The sequence below is a fragment of the Lonchura striata genome, chromosome 22 (assembly GCF_050655825.1).
Source record: "Lonchura striata isolate lonStrDom1 chromosome 22, ASM5065582v1, whole genome shotgun sequence".
NCBI lineage: Eukaryota > Metazoa > Chordata > Aves > Passeriformes > Estrildidae > Lonchura > Lonchura striata.
Window position 1 is genome coordinate 4,215,141 of NC_140724.1, and position 21,797 is coordinate 4,236,937.

The 21,797-nt window shown below is 43.1% G+C and overlaps 1 protein-coding gene across 3 annotated transcripts in view; it reads right to left on the reverse strand.

Moving 5' to 3' along the window:
- Positions 1-21,797, reverse strand: part of EBF2 (EBF transcription factor 2) — a 119,576-nt gene that overhangs the window by 21,476 nt on the left and 76,303 nt on the right. For all 3 annotated transcript variants that reach the window (XM_021546271.3, XM_085559237.1, XM_085559236.1), the window contains 2 exons: positions 10,955-11,036; positions 398-515 (listed from right to left, as the gene is read on the reverse strand). In XM_021546271.3, the coding sequence (XP_021401946.2) occupies positions 398-515; positions 10,955-11,036 (200 nt within the window). The remainder of the gene's footprint in view (positions 1-397; positions 516-10,954; positions 11,037-21,797) is intronic.

The following is a 21,797-nucleotide window of genomic DNA, read 5'->3' on the forward strand; positions in this document are numbered from 1 at the left end:
CGTGCACAGTTTGTTTAAGGGAACCAGTGACACTTTTTCATACACATCTTGTGCTGCAACAGCTCTGTTTAAATAAGATGTCATCTTGCCTAATTTGCCTGAAATCAAATCTATCCCAGCTGAATGAGAGGGCTGAAATTTAGATAATACTTGGTGTTTCTGTGTTTTTCATCTTTGCAGTACATACTAATTAATAAATTGCAGGGGGATGGGGAGTCAGTCCCTTAGATGTGAGGAGGATCATATTTTGCATGCAGTAGACACTGTTTTCCTGCCTCTGCCTTCCCCAAACCCCCTGAGGCTCTGCAATTCCCCCTTAGCTCTCCTTCCCTCCTGAAAACAAACAGAAATGGAAGAATGGGTAATTTCTGCTCTGGTCTCCAGACAAAACTCCCACCTTCCGAGGGGTCGAGTCTTCTTGCTCTCCTCCCATGCTTGGAGTTGTTGTGCACGAACATGTTGTCAGACACTGCCAGCACATGCCCATCCACGTTCACTGTTGTCGATAGCACCACCTGGATATTTAGAAAGAGAAGGAAAAAAACAGCCAGGTAAACAGTTGATTTGAAATTCAACTTGTTAAGGATTAATTATTCAGTTCAGCTAAACCTTGTTTGGTAAAATGGCAGCATGCCTTACAGGGGTTTAAGAAAGGGAGAAAATATTTTCAGACTTCACTCAGTGCATTAATTGCATTTAACACAGCATCCTGCAGGCTGCACAGAAGCCTCACTGTAAAATGACCCAACTCCTGCAGGATGAAAACTCCTTGAAAACAGAACCTAATAACATGCCTGGTTTTGACATGTGAGTGGATGGTGCCTCCTGAAAAATCATCTGAGCCTGAGCACTCCAAACCAAGCCTCAGGTTTTGAGCCTCAGTCTCCATGACTGGCCTCCAATCTGAATTCTTAGAGGAAATAACTGTATATATTAATGAACCCCACTTTAGTTTTTTAGTACCCAATGCTTTAAATCCCACCAATCCAGAAAGATGTGTGACTTCAAACCACAAACTTTTGGGGAAAACAAACAGTGTTTTAACTCCTGAAAGAAGCTGCCCTCTGACAGAGTGGTTTTGACCATTAGTTCGTGTAAATGAGCTTAATTCCATCCCACTGCCACACCTACAGTAATGCACAGCCATGGAGAGTCAAACCCTGGATGTGTTCATGGATTTTCACAGCCTCAGATGTCACAGCCGAGGTAAGAGAATGTCAAGCTCTAATTGTTGATAAAACTCTATCCAGCACAGAGCAGGAGAGACCTTGCCCTCCCCGGGCTTAGGCGAGCTTAAAGAATACTTTCTTTCTCGAGACAGCTCTAATTCATTCCAAAAGGCTCTTGTCATCCTGTACTCTTATATTTCTCAAGCATTCTTGTCACAGAATGTGTTGCTTTCGTGTGCCAACTGATTTCCTCATTCCCATTAGGGTGGGGTGTGACTCCATCCAAAGGGAACGTTTCCCTCATGACATAGTTGAGCCCACTCAGATGCACTTCATTATTTTCCCTTAAACAATGGAAATAAATTTTAGTCTCTCACTGGCCAGCCCAGAACACGCTGTGGCAAAGGGGAATAGGCCTGAATTATTCCAGTGTCTGAAATATTTATGACAAGTGTTTAAATTGCAACCAAATGTAAATAAAAAGTGTGTCTTGTATATACAGTTACACTATGGAATAGAGACATCTCTGAGCTCTCTTACACGAGTGGGATAAATGCACACCCACCTGCTCGCAGGAAGAGAGAACAGAGGCAGGCTTCAAGTGTTCACACATAGAATGGAACCATGGAATGTCCTGAGTGGAAAAGGGACCCACTGGGATCCTGGGATCATCCAGTCCAGCTCCTGGCCCTGCACAGACACCCCAAAATCCCACCCTGGGCATCCCTGGCAGCTCTGTCCAAACCCTCCTGGAGCTCCGGCAGCCTCGGGGCCGTGCCCGTTCCCTGGGGAGCCTGGGCAGTGCCAGCACCTCTGGGGGAAGAGCCTTTCCCAAAATCCAGCCTTTCCCAAAATCCAGCCTTTCCTGATCTCCAGCCTGACCCTCCCTGGCACAGCTCCAGCCGTTCCCTGGATCCTGTCACTGTCCCAGAGCAGAGGTCAGTGTTGGAATCACCTCTTGGGCTGTGCACAGCACAAGAGCCACATTTTGGTAGGAGATGTACAGATCCCCACAGCAATGGCAGAGTAATGGCAAGAACCAGTCCAGAAAACGTGCTGAGCATCCTCTGCTCCCTTGGCCAGCAGGAATGGAAGATGCACTTCCAGACCTCTCTCCACGTGCAGTCCCATTTTTATCCATCTCTCCCATCCATGACAGGAGGGCCAGAGCCACTTGGCCTGTCACAGGCTGGGATCCAGGGTAAATAAACACAACATCCTCATGGACAGGACGAGATGCAAAGTTCAGATCTGGAGCAGAACCTTCTCGAAATTTGGGACCCTTTTTGCTGTAATCTGAATTTTGGCAGAGATCTTTGTCATTGCTACACCACCACCACCCAACTCTTCACCCATGGTGTGGAGAAAGGACACGTGAGATCGTGGACATCAAAATGACTGAATTTCTTCACTTTGCCCCAGCTGTTCCCTCCTGCCTGATGGAGATCACAATACAATTGTTTTATTCTGGAGATTATAAACCAATGTTTTCTCGATAAAAGGAGGAGGAATGTGCATTCCACCATGGTCTCTAACTCCCAGGCCCTTCACTTTCACAAGCCAACTGCTTTCCCCCAGTGAGTATTTCCTGGGTCATGAAGGGTGACCCTTTCCATCTGGAATCAATCAGTCAACTCCTGACAACTTCCTGAAACACCTCACTCCATTTCCTGTTCTCTCCCCCTTCCCTCTTTCCCCCTGGTTTGCTTCACTCTTCAAAACTGCAGGCCACAGCAGCTTAATGTTAGAGGGTCAGACACAGTTAGACTCCAAAACACTACACAAGAACACCTTTGACCTTCAAAAATCTTTACATCTTAGCCAAACAAATCAAGGTCAACATTTCTTACCATTACCTTGTTAACCATTTCTATGCACTTTTGCCAATACCCTCCTGAACACGTATTTATCAACAACACTTGTTCGCCCAACATCGTAAAATAGTCAAAGCCCTTTTTAAAAAGCCCTGTCTTTAGTGCTGATGAAAGGTGATGTGAAAACTTCCCTGGGGATTTAAATTCTGATTTTCGCCCACAGTGTTGGCAAATGGTTCTGGTGAGTTTTTCTTTTCCTGCCCTGATGGCACCACTTGTTGTGTATGACAATTTGGCTTCTTTGCCTATTGTCAGTGGATGATCTTTTACCTAACACCATTTGCTAATGCAAAATTTAATCTAAGGGAAATGATCTGAGAACAGCAAAATAGGTCAGGGAGGCCATTACCAGGGTAATTGAGGCTGAGGGCCAAATTTTAGGCACAGACAGCATAAAAACTTCAGACTTTGTGCCACCCAAAAGCTGGACCAAACTGTCACCTCTGCTGAGATTTCAGAGCACAGCAAGCAAGAAGGAAATAGAGAGGGCAATGTTTTAATTCTTCATCCTCCCAAGCACAGATCCCATCTCCCTCAGAGCACTGGGGGAATTCAGGATTCTAAGCTGTTTTCACACTCCTTGAGTTCTCCCTGCCAATCTGCAAAGGTTTTCTTATCAGCAGAGAGGCCAGAGCCATAAAGCAGCGATTCTCCCACAGTCCTGGAGAAATGCTGGAGCTGGATCTCCACATTATTTTTGTTTCCCAGGTGGATTTCTGTAATGCAATCCTGGCTCAGAACCCACACGGAGGGTTCACCTCCCGTGACATCCAGCCCTAGTGTCTTTAGCACTTGAAACTCGGCTTCTCTGAGCTGCACTGCCCCTCCTTCCCCTCCCTGCACAGCTCAGGGGGTTGTGTTTCTTCACAAACCTTCACCTGGGTATTACAAATTTCCCTCCCCCAGCTATGTAATATCAGTATTTTTTACATTCTAAAGTGTGCTGCTCTTCAAATCACAGATATGCAAATCCATTCACATCCCCAGATATAAAATCTGTATCAGTCCCAGACACCTATTTAGACATATGGTACAAACATTCCAGGCATACAGGCATTTACTTACATGTAACATATCTCATCACTGTGTAAATGATCTCTCTCAAAAAATTCCTGTTACCATTCCAAGTGTGGAAAAAATTCTTTATGACATTGTACATCTGGAAACAATATTGCATTCCTGATGCACTTTCCCTTGTAACTCTCTAGTCACAGCACCATGTTATTTTAACTTTTCGAAAAAAAAAAAAAACTGCTATGAGGATTTAAAATTCTTATTCTTATTCTTATTCTTATTCTTATTATTATTATTATTATTATTGCTGTTGTTGTTGTTTTCCAGCTGAGGGGAAGGAAAGATGTTCGACCTCATCCTGCTGCCTGGACTTGGATAGGGCTCCCATTGATGTCAACAGGAATTTTGGTTGAGGCAGTAACACAGGAGGAGAGGCTGGATTTGATGGGTTTGCCTCAGAGATGGATGAGGAATAAGATAAACAATGTGAAAGATGCCAGCAGCCTCACTCTGCTCAAAACTTCCATGGAATTTTTTGGGAAATCCTCTCCAGGACCCTGAGCCTGCAGACTGGGAGCTGACAGCAAGCTGGGCACTCGCCCTTCACCCCAGGGAATCTGAAATTTCTTGGGACAGGGGCTGGACACCACTCCTGGGGCACTGACACCTTGTCTGCTGCTATTATCCACAGGCAAACCATGGAGCTGCTTCCATAAAATCATTTGCAACAATTTCCACCTTCTGCCTTTGACACTGGTCTTGTTTTAAAGCCTGGTGATGAGGGAATTTATGGCTTACAGCCTAAATTTATTCCTAGTCAGTTTATACTTAACATTACCTTTAAAATTATTCTTTCCCTTCTTGACCTTCCCGAGGGTAATTTCAGAGAGCAGTTCCACCCCTCCTCAGTGCAAGGATTTGATCCATGCCCTTGTCCAGCCCCTGTCCCCTTAATGACCCATTCCTGCACCTGTTCCAAAGTCATTTTGCTCTCCTTTGACTGTAGTTAATCCAGTGTATTGCACCCAAACAAGAAATCACAGTGCAACAAATCCCCCTCCTTCCTGCTGGCAGTCTGAGACTGAGTGGATCTCATCTGTGGTTTGTTTTTAAAGGATGAGACATCACTCTGGGAACTGTCTTTCCCCATGGATATTTGGCCTTCAGATCTGAGCACGTTAAGCTCCTTGAGTATTTTTTTCTCTTGCAATTGAGTCACTCCTTCCCTTACTCACACAGAATCTAAAAAAACATCATCACCTTTTGTTGGGTCAGTCGGTACCTGATGAAGAAATCTGCCCCCTCCAGTAACAGGCCCAGGCTCTGCTGACACCAGCTGCATTTGTTTTAAAATCTCTGCCTGGGAAATTAGCCCCCCATCATGATTATTCCATGCAGCATTCACCTCTACCAGCAGTTCAGTGATCCCTAGCCATATCCCAGCCTGACCACGGGGGTCTCTGGCACATTCCTTCCCCACCAGCCTGGCCAGGACTCCGATTTAGGGCAGTGATGTTCTATCCTTGCCATCCTTTTTGCTTCCTACAGCCTACACTCCTAACTCCCAACATCATCCCACCCCTCTTAATCATTTTCCATTTCCCTGAGTGGTACAGACCCCTCCGAGCCCTGGGTTAGAGCGAGCTGGGAGAAACCCCAGCCCCAGCCAGCTCTGCTCATGTGCCTGATGATGAACTGATCCAACCACTCCGAGGTCAGGAAGGAAACCTCCCCAGGGGTGCACCTTGTTATTTTTCCTTTCTCTTCCTCCCTAGAGCATCTAGAGGAGGGGGGGGTACCTGCCAGGAAACATTCCATGTCATGTTTTCTGCTGAAAACAGAGGGCAATTGCTGACCTTTACTTTTTGCTCCTAAAAAAGGACATCGGTTCAAAGCTGAGCACTGTTAGAACCAATGTCTGCTGCCTCATATCCCTCCCTGGCACTTTTTAATCACCCAGGACCTTTTTAATCACTGTGCTCCTGGAGGAAACAGAATTCCCAATCAACAGGAGCCTAATGTGTGAGCACCAGGTCTCAGCTGAAGCATCTCAGCTGAAAAGCCTCATCTTAATTTTCCAGAATTATTATCCCCCTTCACACACCGGTCATTACCATTAAAGTATCATTGGGCTTCAATCAAGTTCTGCAGGAGAATTCCTCATTAAATGGAGGGCATCATTTTTGGGGTTTTTATTTTTATTTTAAGTTCCATTCCTGGGAGGATCCCTCACTGAGAACACAGCCCTGACTAACAATGCCTATGTACTTTCAATTTGCAGAGGAGCTGAACTCAAACCCTGTGTTTGAATAAGTAATTTTAGGATGATTTTTGCCTCACTTTTCCACCCACCAGCTTTATTTGGAAATATTTTAATTGATAAACAACCAATATTTGTTTCAGTTACATTCACAGGGATATATTGCTCAATCTCTGTGGGTTTTGGGCGGCCATCAAGTAACTATGCAAGTATCCCTTAGTTCTAGAAATATTCTCTTTCATTTAGTTCTTGAAAGAGTCCCTTTCCCTACTTTAGCCACTGACAGGCATTGAAGTAGTGATTCACAATAAAATCATGTTACTACAGGGGGAAAAAACCTCACTAAAATAATGACCACACATTCCTTAACTTCTGATGTAAAACATAGTTTTCAACAGCACAAAACCATTGCATTTGGTTAAAAAAGGAAGGCAAGAGGATCACAAAGCAGCTGGTGTTGCTCTCCAAACTGAAGAATTATAGTAAAAAAACCCCACAACTTTCAGGCATCTGGAGCTGCGTTAAATTTACAACACAATGTTAATGTAACCTTTCCTCCCCTTTCTCTCCCCACCCCCCCTTTTTTTTTTAATGATACACGTGAAACCTAACATTTAATTTGTCTTAATACATTACCAGTATAGTATGAAATATCTAAATCATGTAATGGCTCGGGAAGTGAGGCTGGAGCCAGGCTTGGACACTGGATCCCAGTGCCTTGGAACTTTGGGGATGAGCCAAACCAAGCCCAAACTGTGCAACTTCACACCCATCTTTAATCAGAAGCATTAGCTTGACACTTTTCCAGTTATGAGTAACCATGGCTTGTGCTGGAAAACTCAGTAGGATGCATTGTAAGGCACTATTTCCACGTCTCCTATTTGTATTTTTATCTCATCAACAAAGCCTCAGGTCTGGGCTTCCATTCAGGCTCCATTAAAGAGCAAAAATGGTGCTGGACGAGACCCTTTCAGGCCCAGGTTTCAGTAGTGATTTAAATGAGAACTTTGATAGAAGGATTTTCTCTGCTCTTTTGTTGAATAACCACAGAAGAAAAGGAGAATCCTGATGTTTCCTGGAGGTTTGACAAGCACTACTCCATTGAAAAATGAAAATACTTAGTTCTGCAGAAGAACATGGATAGGAATTAAAACATTTGGATGAGCATTGCTGCAGAATTCTGTTTGCATAAGGAAAGTGAAATGCCTGGAAGCGTCTGGGAAAGGAGGAACTTAATAACAACAGCTGCACAAATAATTTTTTGGGGAAAAACCAGCAGAGATAGCTATGGCCCAAAACTGAATTAAATAATAAAATTAATAAGCCACTCTACTGCACTGTGGTTTTTTGACTCTGCTTTTACTCTGCTCACAGGTTTCTGTACTGGCAGGATGAACAAATATCCCTTCAAACCTAATAGACAACTCTACACATTCATTACCTTGCCTGGTGAATATATTAACAATTACAATGAAAATTAACATATCCAAAGTGTGCAAAGAGACCACTACTATTTTAAAGGAATTTTTTTCCCCTACTTTTGACTTTCAGGGTTGCTGACAGACTATCTCCAACAAGCAGCAAGCAAAAAGAATTTATCAAAATTTTAAAACAGAAAACTCAACAAACACACACAAAAAAAATCAACAAAAATAGAAGAAGTGTCCAGAAGCCACTGGAGTGTTTAAGAACACTTCTAGCTTTGGTTTTGTTCAGGGAAGTAATGATGATACCCTCAGAAACCAGGAGCAGACAGAAAACAAGCTATCTTTGCCTATTGCCCTTACTGTTCACCATGGCTAATTTCCTTTGGAACACGGAGCTTTGTTATTGCCATGGTGTCAAATTTTAACAATTTGAGCCACTTTTTGTATCTTCTTTTATCCCCACTGACCTCTGCAGCCCAGAGCAAAGCTCAGCAACCCATGTGTCCAGCTTTGAATGAAGATCCTGCTCTCACTCAAAACCTCAAGAATTCTGCCATTTGTCTCAAAGGTTTTCATTCTGAGAAAAGGTTGATATTTTTGGGAGAGGGTTAATAAAAAGTAAACTGAACTTAGTGGTTTTAAAGCCTGATATTGGTTTGGGGGCCTGAACTGAACTCTCACACTGAGACTCGAAGGGGACGAGCTCCCATTGACTGGACGTGCAGGAGGAGTCGAAGTTATCCTGGAGAAACAGAACCCTGGAGCTTCACATGGCTCTGCTTTCCCAGCCGGGCATGTTTGGAGGCACAAAACCCAGCAGAGGAGTCTCCCCCAGCCCATTCTCCTCAATAAATGCTGATTTTGGTACAGAGATGAAAAGCAAGGCCAGGCTCTCTCCCATGCAGGAGAGCTGCCAGGTGGATGGGCTGAGGAACGAAGGAATTCCATCCTCATCCATGGGACCAGATCCTGCAGGATTTGGACATCTGAGGCTGTTGGGCTCTGTCACGTCCCTGTCTGGGTGAGGTGACACCAAGAATAATGCTAAGACCACTGAGAGATTTCTGCCCCCACCCCCAACTCCTCCTTCAGCTCAGCATCTGATGGAAATCAAGGATTTGAGGATTTTTTGGGAGTAGCCAGCATGGGTTTGAAATCAGAGCTGAATCTCTCCAACATTCCCATGTGTTTGGGTCCAGAATCTCTCTTTTGGCAGTTACAACCAATATTCTGTGTATTATGGCAGTGCCTCAGGTCCCCAGGTGTAAATCAGGAGAGCCCTGGGCACGATTTTTTACAAACTCCAAACAAAGCTCCCAAAAAAAGGAGACTATTTATGTTTCCTGACATTCCACAATCAGTTCTTCTTGCTGGCTCCAAAAGCCAACAAGATGTGTTTACATGCTGTAAAAAAGGTTTTCTTTTGCTTTCCAGATTTTTTAGCATTCTTGGCATATGATAACTAGCTGCTGGTTCTTTTCTTTATGGAAATTGCCACTTGAAAAAAAACTCAGTATAAATTCCCTGACAATGAGCACCTCTTTTTTTCTCATGTCTTATCATCTCTAAAAAACACAGAGTGAAGAAGTCACTGCAGTCTCTTTAAACTACTGGTGAAAAAAATTAGGCTGGTCAGGAATTTTTCTTTAAATTTCTTCATACTCCAAACAAAAAGCTAATAAAACTTTTTTTTTTTTGCCTGCATTTCTTTAATTTTTCTGAGCTTTCAGAAGATTTTCTTTTGCAGGATTTCTTGTAAAAGTTGAAACTTTGTTTTAATTATTAAATTTTCACTGCTAGCAGAAGCAGAAGAAAAATAAAAATCATTTTTCTATGAGAACACATTTTGATGGAAAGTCTGAAGCAACTCTCTAAACTCCTTTGGAGTTTCAACTCCATTTACAAATAAGGAAACTGATGTCAGCAACACCATTGGGAATCAGAGATGAAAAGAGAGGGAAAATGGCTCATCCAAGGTCACCCAGAAAAGCTGGGGTACACCCAACCCCTGAATTCATGGCTGTGCCTCAGCCTTGTCCCAGAGTCAGTTCCAGCCCCACTTCCCTTCCCTTCCCTTCCCTTCCCTTCCCTTCCCTTCCCTTCCCTTCCCTTCCCTTCCCTTCCCTTCCCTTCCCTTCCCTTCCCTTCCCTTTCCCTTTCCCTTTCCCTTTCCCTTTCCCTTTCCCTTTCCCTTTCCCTTTCCCTTTCCCTTTCCCTTTCCCTTTCCCTTTCCCTTTCCCTTTCCCTTTCCCTTTCCCTTTCCCTTTCCCTTTCCCTTTCCCTTTCTCCTTTCCTCTCCTTTCCTTTCCCCTCCTTCCTTCTCCTTCTCCTTCTCCTTCTCCTTCTCCTTCTCCTTCTCCTTCTCCCTCTCCCTCTCCCTCTCCCTCTCCCTCTCCCTCTCCCTCTCCCTCTCCCTCTCCCTCTCCCTCTCCCTCTCCCTCTCCCTCTCCCTCTCCCTCTCCCTCTCCCTCTCCCTCTCCCTCTCCCTCTCCTCTCCTCTCCTCTCCTCTCCTCTCCTCTCCTCTCCTCTCCTCTCCTCTCCTCTCCTCTCTTTTTTTGCAGATTTTCCTGCAAAGCAGCTGGGTCAGAGTCCCACCGGGCTTGTTTGCTTTTGCTGTGAGATCTTAAAGTGACCATCACTATTTTGGTTTCTTGTTGTATTTTAAAGAAGCTGAAGGGAGGATTTGAGAGTGTTAGAAAGAAAAAAAACAAAACAAAACAAAACAAAACAAAACAAAACAAAACAAAACAAAACAAAACAAAACAAAACAAAACAAAAAAAAACCCAACCAAAACAAAAAAAAACCAAACAGGGAAAGAGGTAGGAAATGAGGAGGTTGCTCGTGTAGCACGTACTGAGCTACTTTGAAAAATTCTGAGGCATCTAAATATCACAAGCACGATCCCTGCTGTGGGCAGCTGTATGCGCCGGTGCTTTGCCCGAGGGTGTCAAATCAAATATCCACTGCTGGTTGGTACAGTACAGCACTTCCCCCTGGGGATTCAGGGTGGAAAAAGAGGGAAGGAAAAAAAAGAAAAAGGGGAAAGAACAGTTTAAACACAACAAATGGAGAAAAACTTTAACACTGTCTGATACAGCTTTTCATAGATTGTCGTCGTGTTTGTTAGGAACAAGGTAGGAGAGAGGAGACAGGAAAAGAAAAGAAGAACAGAGGCAGACAGGTTCATGCTGAGCCTTATAAGACTTACCTGGAACCGTCTCATATCTCTTGGGTTTCCTGCTGTTTTCAAGCAATTCTGATTGCACTTGAGAAAAAATTTTAGGAAGAATCTGGAAAGAGAAAGAACCACATCACTGCTATTGACCACAGCAAAAGGTGTTGTTATATTCTGGTTTAAAATGTACATGAAGTGGTTTGCATGATAGTGGATCTTATAGGACTGTAAGAATTTATCAAAACACAAACAAACCAAACTCAAATAAATGGAATTTGCAAAAAATGACAGGTAAAGTATAACCAGTGTGACTGAAATCCACCGTGGTGTAAGTGAACAAAACTCTGTTCTACACCCACTCCCTCTCTGCAGGTTTGACCACACAATTTTAGTCTCTTCCTTATCTCTCCCTCACATTCCAGCTCTTTCTTTGGCTGTCTGGAGGGACTTCCCATGAAACAATACAGAAGGAAAATATTATTGTGGAAACCACAAGACCACCAGGGCAACCCCAAGGCAGATCAGCCTTGGAATGACTTGGAACGTGTGAAAAACCCAGCAGCAAACACAGCTCGGAGAAGAATCTGACGAGGTTTCATCCTGATGATGTTTTTTTCCTGATGAAGATTCCTGTCACAAAAGCAGAGGAACAGAAGTGCCAAAAGCCCAGATTGTTCCTACCTGGATTTGGAGGGAGGATAAGGAAAACACGAGTTCCAGTGAAACATGACAGCTCACGCTGTCCCAGCAGATAAACCCATTAATATCCCACAAAGTTCCCATGCCAATTATTTTTGCCCTGTCACACACACCCATCTTCATCTGCTTTATTATTCTGTAGAGTTATTTTGTCACGTACCCAGGCTGAATCTCCAGCCTCTCTGGTGTCTTCCCCAATACTGCATGGAGATTTTAGAGTTTAGAAATATTAAGCAGGAATTTTTCTCTAAGCTATTCCACCAAATTTTGTCTCGCATGCACGGAGGAAAGGATTCACTCCTTTGTTTTCTGCTTTAATCTGGACATTTCAGAGGTAAAGAAATTGTGTGAAAAGCCACAGTTGTTGGATTAAAAACAAAACAAACAATCTTCAAAATTTCGGCATAAGCAAGAAATATTTGGCATCCTCTATTGTAAGTGAAAATATTCTCTGGGATTCTTTCCATTTCTATTTGTCAGACAAGATGGGTTTAACCGCAACAATTATAATTAAAAAAATAAATCAAAGACTTTGAGATAGATTTAGAAAGAAAAAGAGTCATATACAAGAAAAAATAAATAGTTGAAGAATTGATTTTGAATACAAAGAACAAGTTATTTATTTATTTCTCTTGCTGAGTGCTTTCCTTTAAAAAAAAAAAAATAAATCTGCTTTTGCAGTAAGTTAAAGTCCCAGGTGAGCCAGGCCTATTTCCCTTTCTGTTACTATGACAACGATTTTTTACCGCAGTCCCTAAGTCCCTTCAGAACTCACACATTCATGCCTTGAATTAGAACTTTAAAGGAGAAAGATGGATATTTCCTGGGTTTACCAACAACACCCTCCAAACCAGCCCCAGCACAAGACAAAAACACAGAAATCTGCTCTCCCTTGTTAGTGCCACTTTCTCTGCACTACTCCCACCACAAGATTTCTCCTCCATCTGCCCCGAAATGCAAAGAAAAATCCACGGGTTGGATCCATTTGTGCGTTACTGAAACAAACCAAACCCCTCTGAAAACCTCACCCACAAAAAAGACACAGATTGTGCCATGTAAACCCAAAATCCACCCTGGCCAGGGACCCTTTTAAATTAAAATTTTAACTATTATTCCCTTAAATATCTCACAAATATATTAGATATTTTTTAAAACGTTTGTTTTCTCGAGGTGAGAGTGTCATTTTCTCCACATTTCCTTCTCATTTCAGGTCTCCCTTCAGCAGGAAAGGGGTGTCAGTGCTCACCTCTCAGAGGGCAACTTCTGCCAACAGAGCCCTGGGCACCTCCGTGGCTTCCAAACTAAAAATCCTACAGGATTTCATGCCCTGAGAGAAGCACTGAATATATTTTATTAAATAAGTCCTGTCGAGTCCCTGCTTAAAACTTGTGACCTCTTTTATATGAAAGATTTGGTGAAATTTTATACATAAAAATATTTTCAGAAGGAAAAATTCCCCGCACGCTGGCACCCTCGGAGACACAGGGTAATGTGAGGCATAAATGTTACTCACAAACACTCTTTTTTATTTTCCCTTTTCTTAGATATATAAAGAAATAATATTTGCAGATATACAAACAGCTTATAAGAGAAAAGGAAAACTCCAGAATTCAACCAAACTATAAAATGAACCAAGACAAGGAACTTCTATATGAAAATCAATGAGCTGCTGGCTGGTGATTCTGCAGGAAAACCACAAAAAAAAAAAAATCCACAAGTTGTTACTTCCAAGGAAATGTAAAATAAATTAAGCAGGAAAACAGCCAGCTTATTTTTTAATGTTTAGAATGCTTGCATCCCTTTTGATTGAGATGAGAAAAATGATCAACACGAACCAAAGAATGAAGAAAACGAGCAGGGAAAAGTGTTTGGGAGAGAATTTGCTGTGTCAGCTGGGCTGATTTTGGGAAGAAGACAAATCCTGGGGGACTGAGTGACACAACCCCTAAAAGGCAGCTCCAGAAAGGCAAAAATTCCAAATGTACCTTTAACGGCATCCAGGAGCAAACTCTGCAACACGGCGTGGGCAAGGAACAAAAATCACCTTTTTTCTGCTAAAATGCCTCCAGAAAATCAGGGTTCAGACCCCCAGCAAACACAAACCAAGAGCACACTTGAAAATGGAGCTGGATTCCGATTAAATCCAGGCTGATTTGTGCTGGTGAGGGAGGGAAATGGCCATTAAAAAGAAAAAAAAAAACACAGAAAACAAAACTTGCCCATTCCCTGAGCTGCCGCGGCGCTGAGCGTTCCCAATCCTCCCAACTGCACCAAACACACCCAAACCCACGGAGCCGGGCAGGCTCAGCCTGGATATTTCACCCCGGAAATTTGGGGATCCCTCTGAGATGTCCTAGAGGAGCCTCGACTTTCTGGAATTGATGGACAGCTCAAAAATGCTGAAATTTTTGCTGCTTTAAGATACCACAAAATTCAGAAAGTGCTCAGTTTTCTTTTAGTACTTAAACATCGTGGCAGAATTTATTTTGCTAAGAGATTTGTTGGGGATCACTGGATATGCTGCGCTATGACAATTTCCCTCCTATCACCCCAAAATTTAGATTTAATTTCATTTAGCTGCCCACACAAGGATTTTTATCTTTTTTTCTTTTGTTTTCCCAGTTGAACCACACCTTTCTTTTTCTCTTTTTCAGAGTTCCTCCAAATTTGAGCTGCAAGTGGGCATCTGTATGAAATATTTGGGAGGTTGTTGTATATACATATATATACTCATATACATATATATGCGTGTATGTGTGTGTGTAAATGTGGGGTTTTATTTTAAGATGTTGCATCTGGGAAAGGCATTAATATTTATTGCAGCATTAGAATAAAAATGACTTGGGGGGAGCAAAGAGGAGGGAAGGTTTAGCACTAAATGAAGCTGATTTAGGGGTAACAGGAGAATTGCAGAAAGATTTTATTAATTTCTTTAAATGAGACACTTTAGCCAGTTTTTGGCCTTAACCTATATATACATGAAAAATAATTTTAAAATAAAAAAACCAGAACTATAAAAAATTAGCTGATTTTGATGTTTCTGGCCAATCTTTGTGCTTAGCAAGTACAGAATTAGGTGGAAGTTTAGCAGGTGACTCTGGCTCCAGCCAAGCAAAGGAACCTTGGCCCATCCTCTCAAAATTTCAGGGTGGTGGGGGAAAATCTAAACATATTTCAATAACTACCCCTGAAAACTCTGCATAGACATAAAATTAATTAAGATATAAGCACAGACTTCTGTTCCTGTTGTCTCTCTCTCGTCACTGACCTCACTGGGTACAGATTGGTTCACTTGAGAGGTCTCCAAAATGCTGCCTTCGATCTGCCTCCCTCTTTTTAGAGCTGTTTTAAAAGTCACTGCTCCTCCTGCTGGGAGCTGCCACCAAGCCCAGGAATTCAGTTTAAATGCCCCTTTTCCACTTCAGGGCAAAGTCAGCTGTGTTATCCCAATTTTTAGCAAATTGTGTTATCCCAATTTGAGCAATCCCTGGTGGGGAAACAACAGGAGGACTCCAACACAGCTGAGGGGTGTGTGGAGATGGAGAAAGGGTGGGGGCAAATTAAGGCAGGTCTTGCATCAGTTAAACTGTTTCCAAAGCAGTTTTTGACCCACAGCCCCATCTTGCCTGTCTGTGCCCAAATAATCAGCTTCTGTACCTGGCTAGGACTAGAATCTATGTTCCACACCTCTGAGGGTCTTTATCCACCTCAGATCAGTGAGAAAAATCAAATTGACCTTAATCAAATCCTGCTGGAGCAAAAAAAATCTTCCTGGTGACTTCGGCAGGACTAGGCAGAAGTCCTAAAGCTCAGCCCCACATGAAGCAGAAGGCGTAATTAAAAAATCAATCAATCAATTATAATTTTTATCCCCCATCCACCTTGTGTGCTTCATTAAAATAGAGGTACAGAATCAGGAGGTCCAACATTGGCTGTATGTTGGGAACAGCCTCTGGATGCACCTAAAATTCTGGATACGACTAGAAATTCTCCCTAGTAAAGCAAATAATTCTGGCTTTTTGGGGTTGCTGTGGAATTTGGAATTGTAGCCTCAGTCATTTTCTGGCATGAGAACACACCTACCATCTAGGATAATTCTGATTATGCTTACCAGCAAATCCTGCAATCCCGAAATCTAATGAAAATACAAAGATAGAGTGCAATTCTGCTTAAATAATTCAGTGCTTCCAAAACATCACAAAGGGAAAAAGAAAAAAAAAACCAAAAGTTGTTATTATGACTCTCAGTCAAACAATATTAAAATAAAATATACTGTGAACTGCAGAAGTGTTTTTATTGCAGTGAGGGCTTGACTCCAACTGCATCTGAACAAGGGAATTCTGGATCAGGTCAGAGCCTTCCCTCAGCTCACCTGTGTGTGTCTTGGCACGGCAACCTCTGAGATAAGTGTGACAAGTGACCCTACCCAGTGCCCCACAAAATGTCAAATTCCTTCCTTTCCAAGGGCCAGATTTGCAGGTCACTGTTTCAAGTCAATTAATTGCATTTATTTGATATCACCATCCTGATTTTAATGAATATCGCAGTGGAAGGCTTCCTTGTAATCTGAATATTTATCTCTGGAGTAATTTCGATCTATTATGTCAGGGTGTATTATTAGGGAGCTGATGAGAAAATTTCCCTTTTTTTTTTTTTTTTTTTGCAGGAGTTACAGTCAGTGTGGGATCAGGCAGTGCACAAAGGCACTTTAAATGAATGCACGGCTTCCACCGTGTGAGAAATGAGTGGGGTTATTGCAGAGAGCCAGAGTATTTATATGATACTCCACAAACAGCAGCTAATTAATCTTCACAAAACTCCTGTGCATAAAGTGTGAACCCAGTTTAACAAACGTGAAAACCAACATATGTAGGTCAGGAGACTTTTCTGAGGCTGTCAGGGATTCGCTGGGAGAGAAGCGAGCAGGAGTCAGAGGATGAGATCCCAAGCCTAGGCCAGGAGAAGAGGACTTGGCTGCTCATTTGTCACTTGGGGTTTTTTTAATACAAAGACTCCAGTTGCACAGAAAACCAACCAACCAACCAAAAAAAAACCCAACTAAAAACAACACACAAAAAGCCCAAACAAAACAAACCAAAAAAGCCAACCAAACAAACCAGAAACCAGATTAACACTATGCCTGTTATTCCTACACCCAAGAAAAACCTCATTTCCTGATGGGGCAAATGAGAAACGTTTCTCCATCCTCTTGCCTTGATTCAAAGTAATTCCTGCAGTCTGGTTAGATTTTTTCTAAGTGACTTTTCTTGCAGTCACTCACTCCGATTTAGACTTCAGGTTTAAAGTCTAAGTTTTGATGTGGGAACATTATCTAGGGCCTAATCCCTGAAATGCCACCTGGGGGAAGGCAGAAGTGTCTGATTTCCTCTGGCTCTGAGCTCAAAAAAGCCAATGTAGGAGACAGGTGTGAAAAAGGAATAAAAACAGGGATAAGGAGTTCAAGAGATCTGACCAACTTAAAAATCAACGTTAAAACTACAGCATGGCAGAACCCATCTTAAAATCACCTCTAATTATATTTTTTTTTACTATGCCAAGATGTTCTGCTCATGCTTGGGTGGGTAACACTCTCTGCAATGGATTAAAGAAGATGGGGTGAAATTATCTTGTATTTCAGATGGATCTAGAGAGAACATTGCACACATCCACAGCAATGGATCCATGCCCAACTTCCAGCCACAAAACAATTCCTCCTCAAATATCCCCTCTCTCTGCAGCCTAGAACAACATACTTCTCTCCACCCTTTATCTAAAGGTTTGGGTTTTTTTAAAAAAAGCTTCGTTTCAAACCAATAATAACTGAATGCAAACCTGCAATGTGTCACCCAACCTCCAAACGTGTCAGAAAACTTGGTATTTTTTTCCTGTGGATTTTCCATACGTTTTGCAATTTTTATCTTTGAAGCAGATTGTGTCCCCCTTGCCCAGAGCAGGGACACACCCCCACAACTGCAATTCACACTCTTTGGGGTAAATAAATGCTTCCTCTGTTGCAAAATGATCCCATTTTCAAGAAACAAGGGCTGGGGGAGAGTGCCCTGCCAGGTACCCAGGCAGTCGTTTCTCGGTGTTCAATGTACTTATTTCTCATGGCCACATTTGCTAGGGGGGAAAAACCAAAATCTCCAAGGAAAACCTCCTTGTTTGTGCACTCTGATGAAAACCTGACACCATTAATGAAAATAATAATTGAACTCTATGGGCTCGAATTGAAAATGAAACACAGCACTAACAGCGTGTTTGTAATTGCAATTGTTCTCCACAAAGTCTTTGGAGGACTCTTTGCAATTTGAGCAGTTTCCCCTTTATCCTTTGGGCTTTCCCCTTTCCTCCCACACCAAAACTTTCCAGTAACTTCCAAGACAACGGGTAAAAGCTTATTTATCCCTGTAAGATCCATATTATTCATGCCACTTGGCACGGGCCCAAATGCCAGAGCATAATCAAAAGTCAGGAGGCAGGGAGGTAATAGAGGAGAGGATAGATTCAGAAAATACTCCCTGGCTTATTACAGTGTCTGTGGGCTCCAACTGTGCTGGGCACGGCCCAGCCACGTTGTGAAATTGTTACTGGGGACGGGAGGCACAAAGGACAGCAGGGAGGAAAAGCTTTTGTGCATCTCAGCGACGGGGAAGTTGAGGCACAGAGAAATTCTGCCCCATCACACAGAGCCGGTCGCTTTTCCAGGCAACAGCCACATCCCATTCCTGCAAGTCCATGCTTGGGATTTTACTGGTTCTTTTGAATAGTGACACAATTTCACGGAGCTCGTTGCCTCCACACGTAACACCCAGCAGGATTTGGAAAATATGGCCAAATTCTTGTTCTTTACGCTTCTGTCAGCATCAGCAACACACACAAGATTTGGAGCTGGGCTGTGTCACCAAACACAGGCCCAAGGACACTGCAGTCCTGCTAAAATCCAGCCATCTTTGGTATCAGAGCTCTGCACAGGTGCAAATTTATCTCCAGATCTACTTTGCAAACCCTGCAGATCCCAGAAGGGCTGACAGAGGCGTTAAATGAGCACAGAGGCCAATCCCCACTCATTTTTTTCCATACCCAGAGAATCCTACAATTCCTTTCTCTTGTGGCTCTTCCATCCTCCCAGCCCGTCTCTCTCCAAAACCTCAGGCTGCTGAGCCATGCTAGGCTGAACAGTGAGCACCAATTACACCAGTGGCCTCTCTCTGCTGGCTCTGCTGGTTTTTACTGTTGCTGCCAGATGGCAGAGCCCGGCACACGAAACCTCCCAACCCCACAGTTAGTGCAGAACTTGGAAAGAACTTCCCAGCGACTCCAGGAGATCACAGAGCTGATGGGAACACTAGGGATGGAGCCGGGGCCGGGATCCCATTTTACACCTGCCAGAGTGGATTTCACTCAGGTCAGAGCTCTCCCTCATTTGTAAAGGGATCTGTCCCCAAACCGGCTTGGTGTGGAATAAACGTGCATTCATTTGCTAAAGAGGCAGATCTCCATCCCAGGAGCTCAGGATCCAGGCACATTCTGCCTCCTCCCTTCTCCAGGGCTATTCAGAGGGTGGATTTGCACCTATTGTACTTCTGGGTCTAGGCACAGATGACCTTGAATCCGAGCACTGGTGTAACATTATATTCCTATGACAGATTTATGGATTGGCAGATAGGGGTGCATTCAGCGCATTCCTTCCCTAAGACAGGACAGCATCCAATGTTTGTTAGCATCATTAAACTAAAACTGACTTTTCACCTGCTCCCATACCATATGCAGCTGCAAATTTTTAAATTAAACTATGAAGCCATGCATAAATTTACATATATTACAGACTAGCCTCTCCATTTAACATGCAAATGTACTCCAATGTTTCAGAACACCTTCTGTCGCTAATTAATTTGCTGAATTATAATTAGACTAATCCTGCATAATTAATAAGCACAGATTTTTTTTTAATTTCTAAGCAGCTTGATGAGATCATTCACTTCCTTCTATAAACTGCTAAGTAACTGTTAAAAAAAATCTGGAAAGAACATATGTGAAAAGGTATGTTTGATGTCGCATACAAATTCAAACTAGCGGGCAGGCTTCAAGAAAGTCAAGATTAATAGAGGTGTGTGCTTGAAGAGACCGTCAGCACATTATTTTCAGGGGCATGGACCAAGATTTTCTGTGTCTGTTTTATTCCTTTTTTTTTTTTTCTCTTTTGCTTTTACCCCTCAGACCTTCCAAGAGCACGGAGTGAGCAGGGCAGGATGACAGAACCTCGTGTAGGATCTGATGCCACCTCCCGCTGTCTCTCAACCCCTCACCCTGGACATGCCGGGTGTGGAGCAGCCCCTTTGATGGGATTTGGAATTGTTTTCATCCCGGCTGCCAAAACCAACCGAGAGCATTTTAGAGAAACAATTAAGTGCTATTAGCCCTGGATTTGCTCTCGACTGATTAAAAGGAAGGGTTGTGTTTTCATGTTGGAGAGCTGGGCTGCAGAGAAGGGCACGTGCCAGAGCAGCCTTCAATGGGCTGGGATAGAGGCCACAAACTGGTGCACAAAGAACTCTTGTGCTTAAAACAGCCCAGTGTTAAGATCTAAAATACATCTTCCTAAAATAATCACGCAGGGAAAGGGAGAGATCCAAAACAACACAGAATATTGTGCAAACAAGGGTGCCCACAATAATATTTCATTTACAAACACTGTCTGGAGCCTCACTCCCTGTATTTATTCACCTACTTTGGGATGTAGTATTTCAGCCCTACTGCCCCTTGTTTTGTCTTCCCCTCAATCCTCCTCAAATTCAGCCCCATCAACATCACCCAGAGTTTGCCTCAACTGTGAGTAAGCAAAATCTGTGACAAGGCCTCCTGATTCACCACAAAGGAAGCGAGAAAAAAATTAATTCTTATCTGAGGAAATTGCTGAACCACTTCAAGTCTTTGAGTGTGGCTTGTCTGCTCCAAACAATGCATGTAACATCCTCATCAGACACTTCTGCCTGAAGTTTTTGTTATTTTTTATTAACTTGGACAAGTGCTCTTCTTCAGATAAATACATAATTTAAATTGACCTAGGTTCTGCATAAACAGAAAACATAAAAGCTTAAGCAGGACAAGTTGTTGGCACTGTGTGCCAACCAAGCCTCTTTCTAGTATTTCCTACTGGACAGTTCATAGGAAATCACTCTCTTTTAAAAATAAAAATCAAACCAAGCAGCCTTTTGGCCCAGGGAAGACAGGAAATTATTCTGCTGTGCTTGAACTCATCAGAACCTCCTCAGAGCAGAGAGGTGCTTTGAATGGCACGTGTTGAACAAAGGCCTCTCTTTGGGGGAAGAAATATCCTCTTGAAATTAAAAATACAGAAAAGTTGCACTCTTGGAAACCAGTCCACTCCCAATGCACAGCAATATCATGAAATCACCACGGGGCTGAAGGACTGAACAAGGAACAACTCGAACAATTCTGTGTTTTAAATTTACAGACAGCCCCAATAGATGTTGTTTTCTTAATAGCCACTGGACACATCACCAGGTGACAAAGGAAGTTAGAGGGGAACAAAGAAAACAAATCTCTGCCTCATCCATCTCCATTTCTTATCTTCCAATATCCCAACTCAGCAGACAGAAAAGATGTAACGAGTTATAAAATAAAAATAAAAAAATCAGGATTAGGCCTGTATTTTTTCCCTCCACGTTTCTGCCTGCACTTATTGGTTTTTTTTAAACCCTGGATGAATTGGCCCAAAGATGCATAGGTCACATGGCTGAGGCAGAAACAGAATCTGCATCTCCAGAGCCATGGTTCTGGTACACGAGCAAGTCCCTGCCATTCTTTAAAGCAGGTTATACACCTAGCTTTGGACTCAAAATGTCCAAAGGGGGCTACAAAGATAGGGAAGGGTCTGGAGGGGCACAGGAGGAGCAGCTGAGGGCATTGGGTTGTTCAGCTGGAGAAGAGGAGGCTGAGGGGAGACTCATGGGGTCTGCAGCTCCTCTCTGTTCTCTGTGGCCCAGGGAGTGGAGGGTCAGGCTGGAGATCAGGAAAGGTTGGATTTTGGGAAAGGATGGATTTTGGGAAAGGCTCTTCCCCCAGAGGTGCTGGCACTGCCCAGGCTCCCCAGGGAATGGGCACGGCCCCGAGGCTGCCAGAGCTCCAGGAGGGTTTGGACACCACTCCAGGG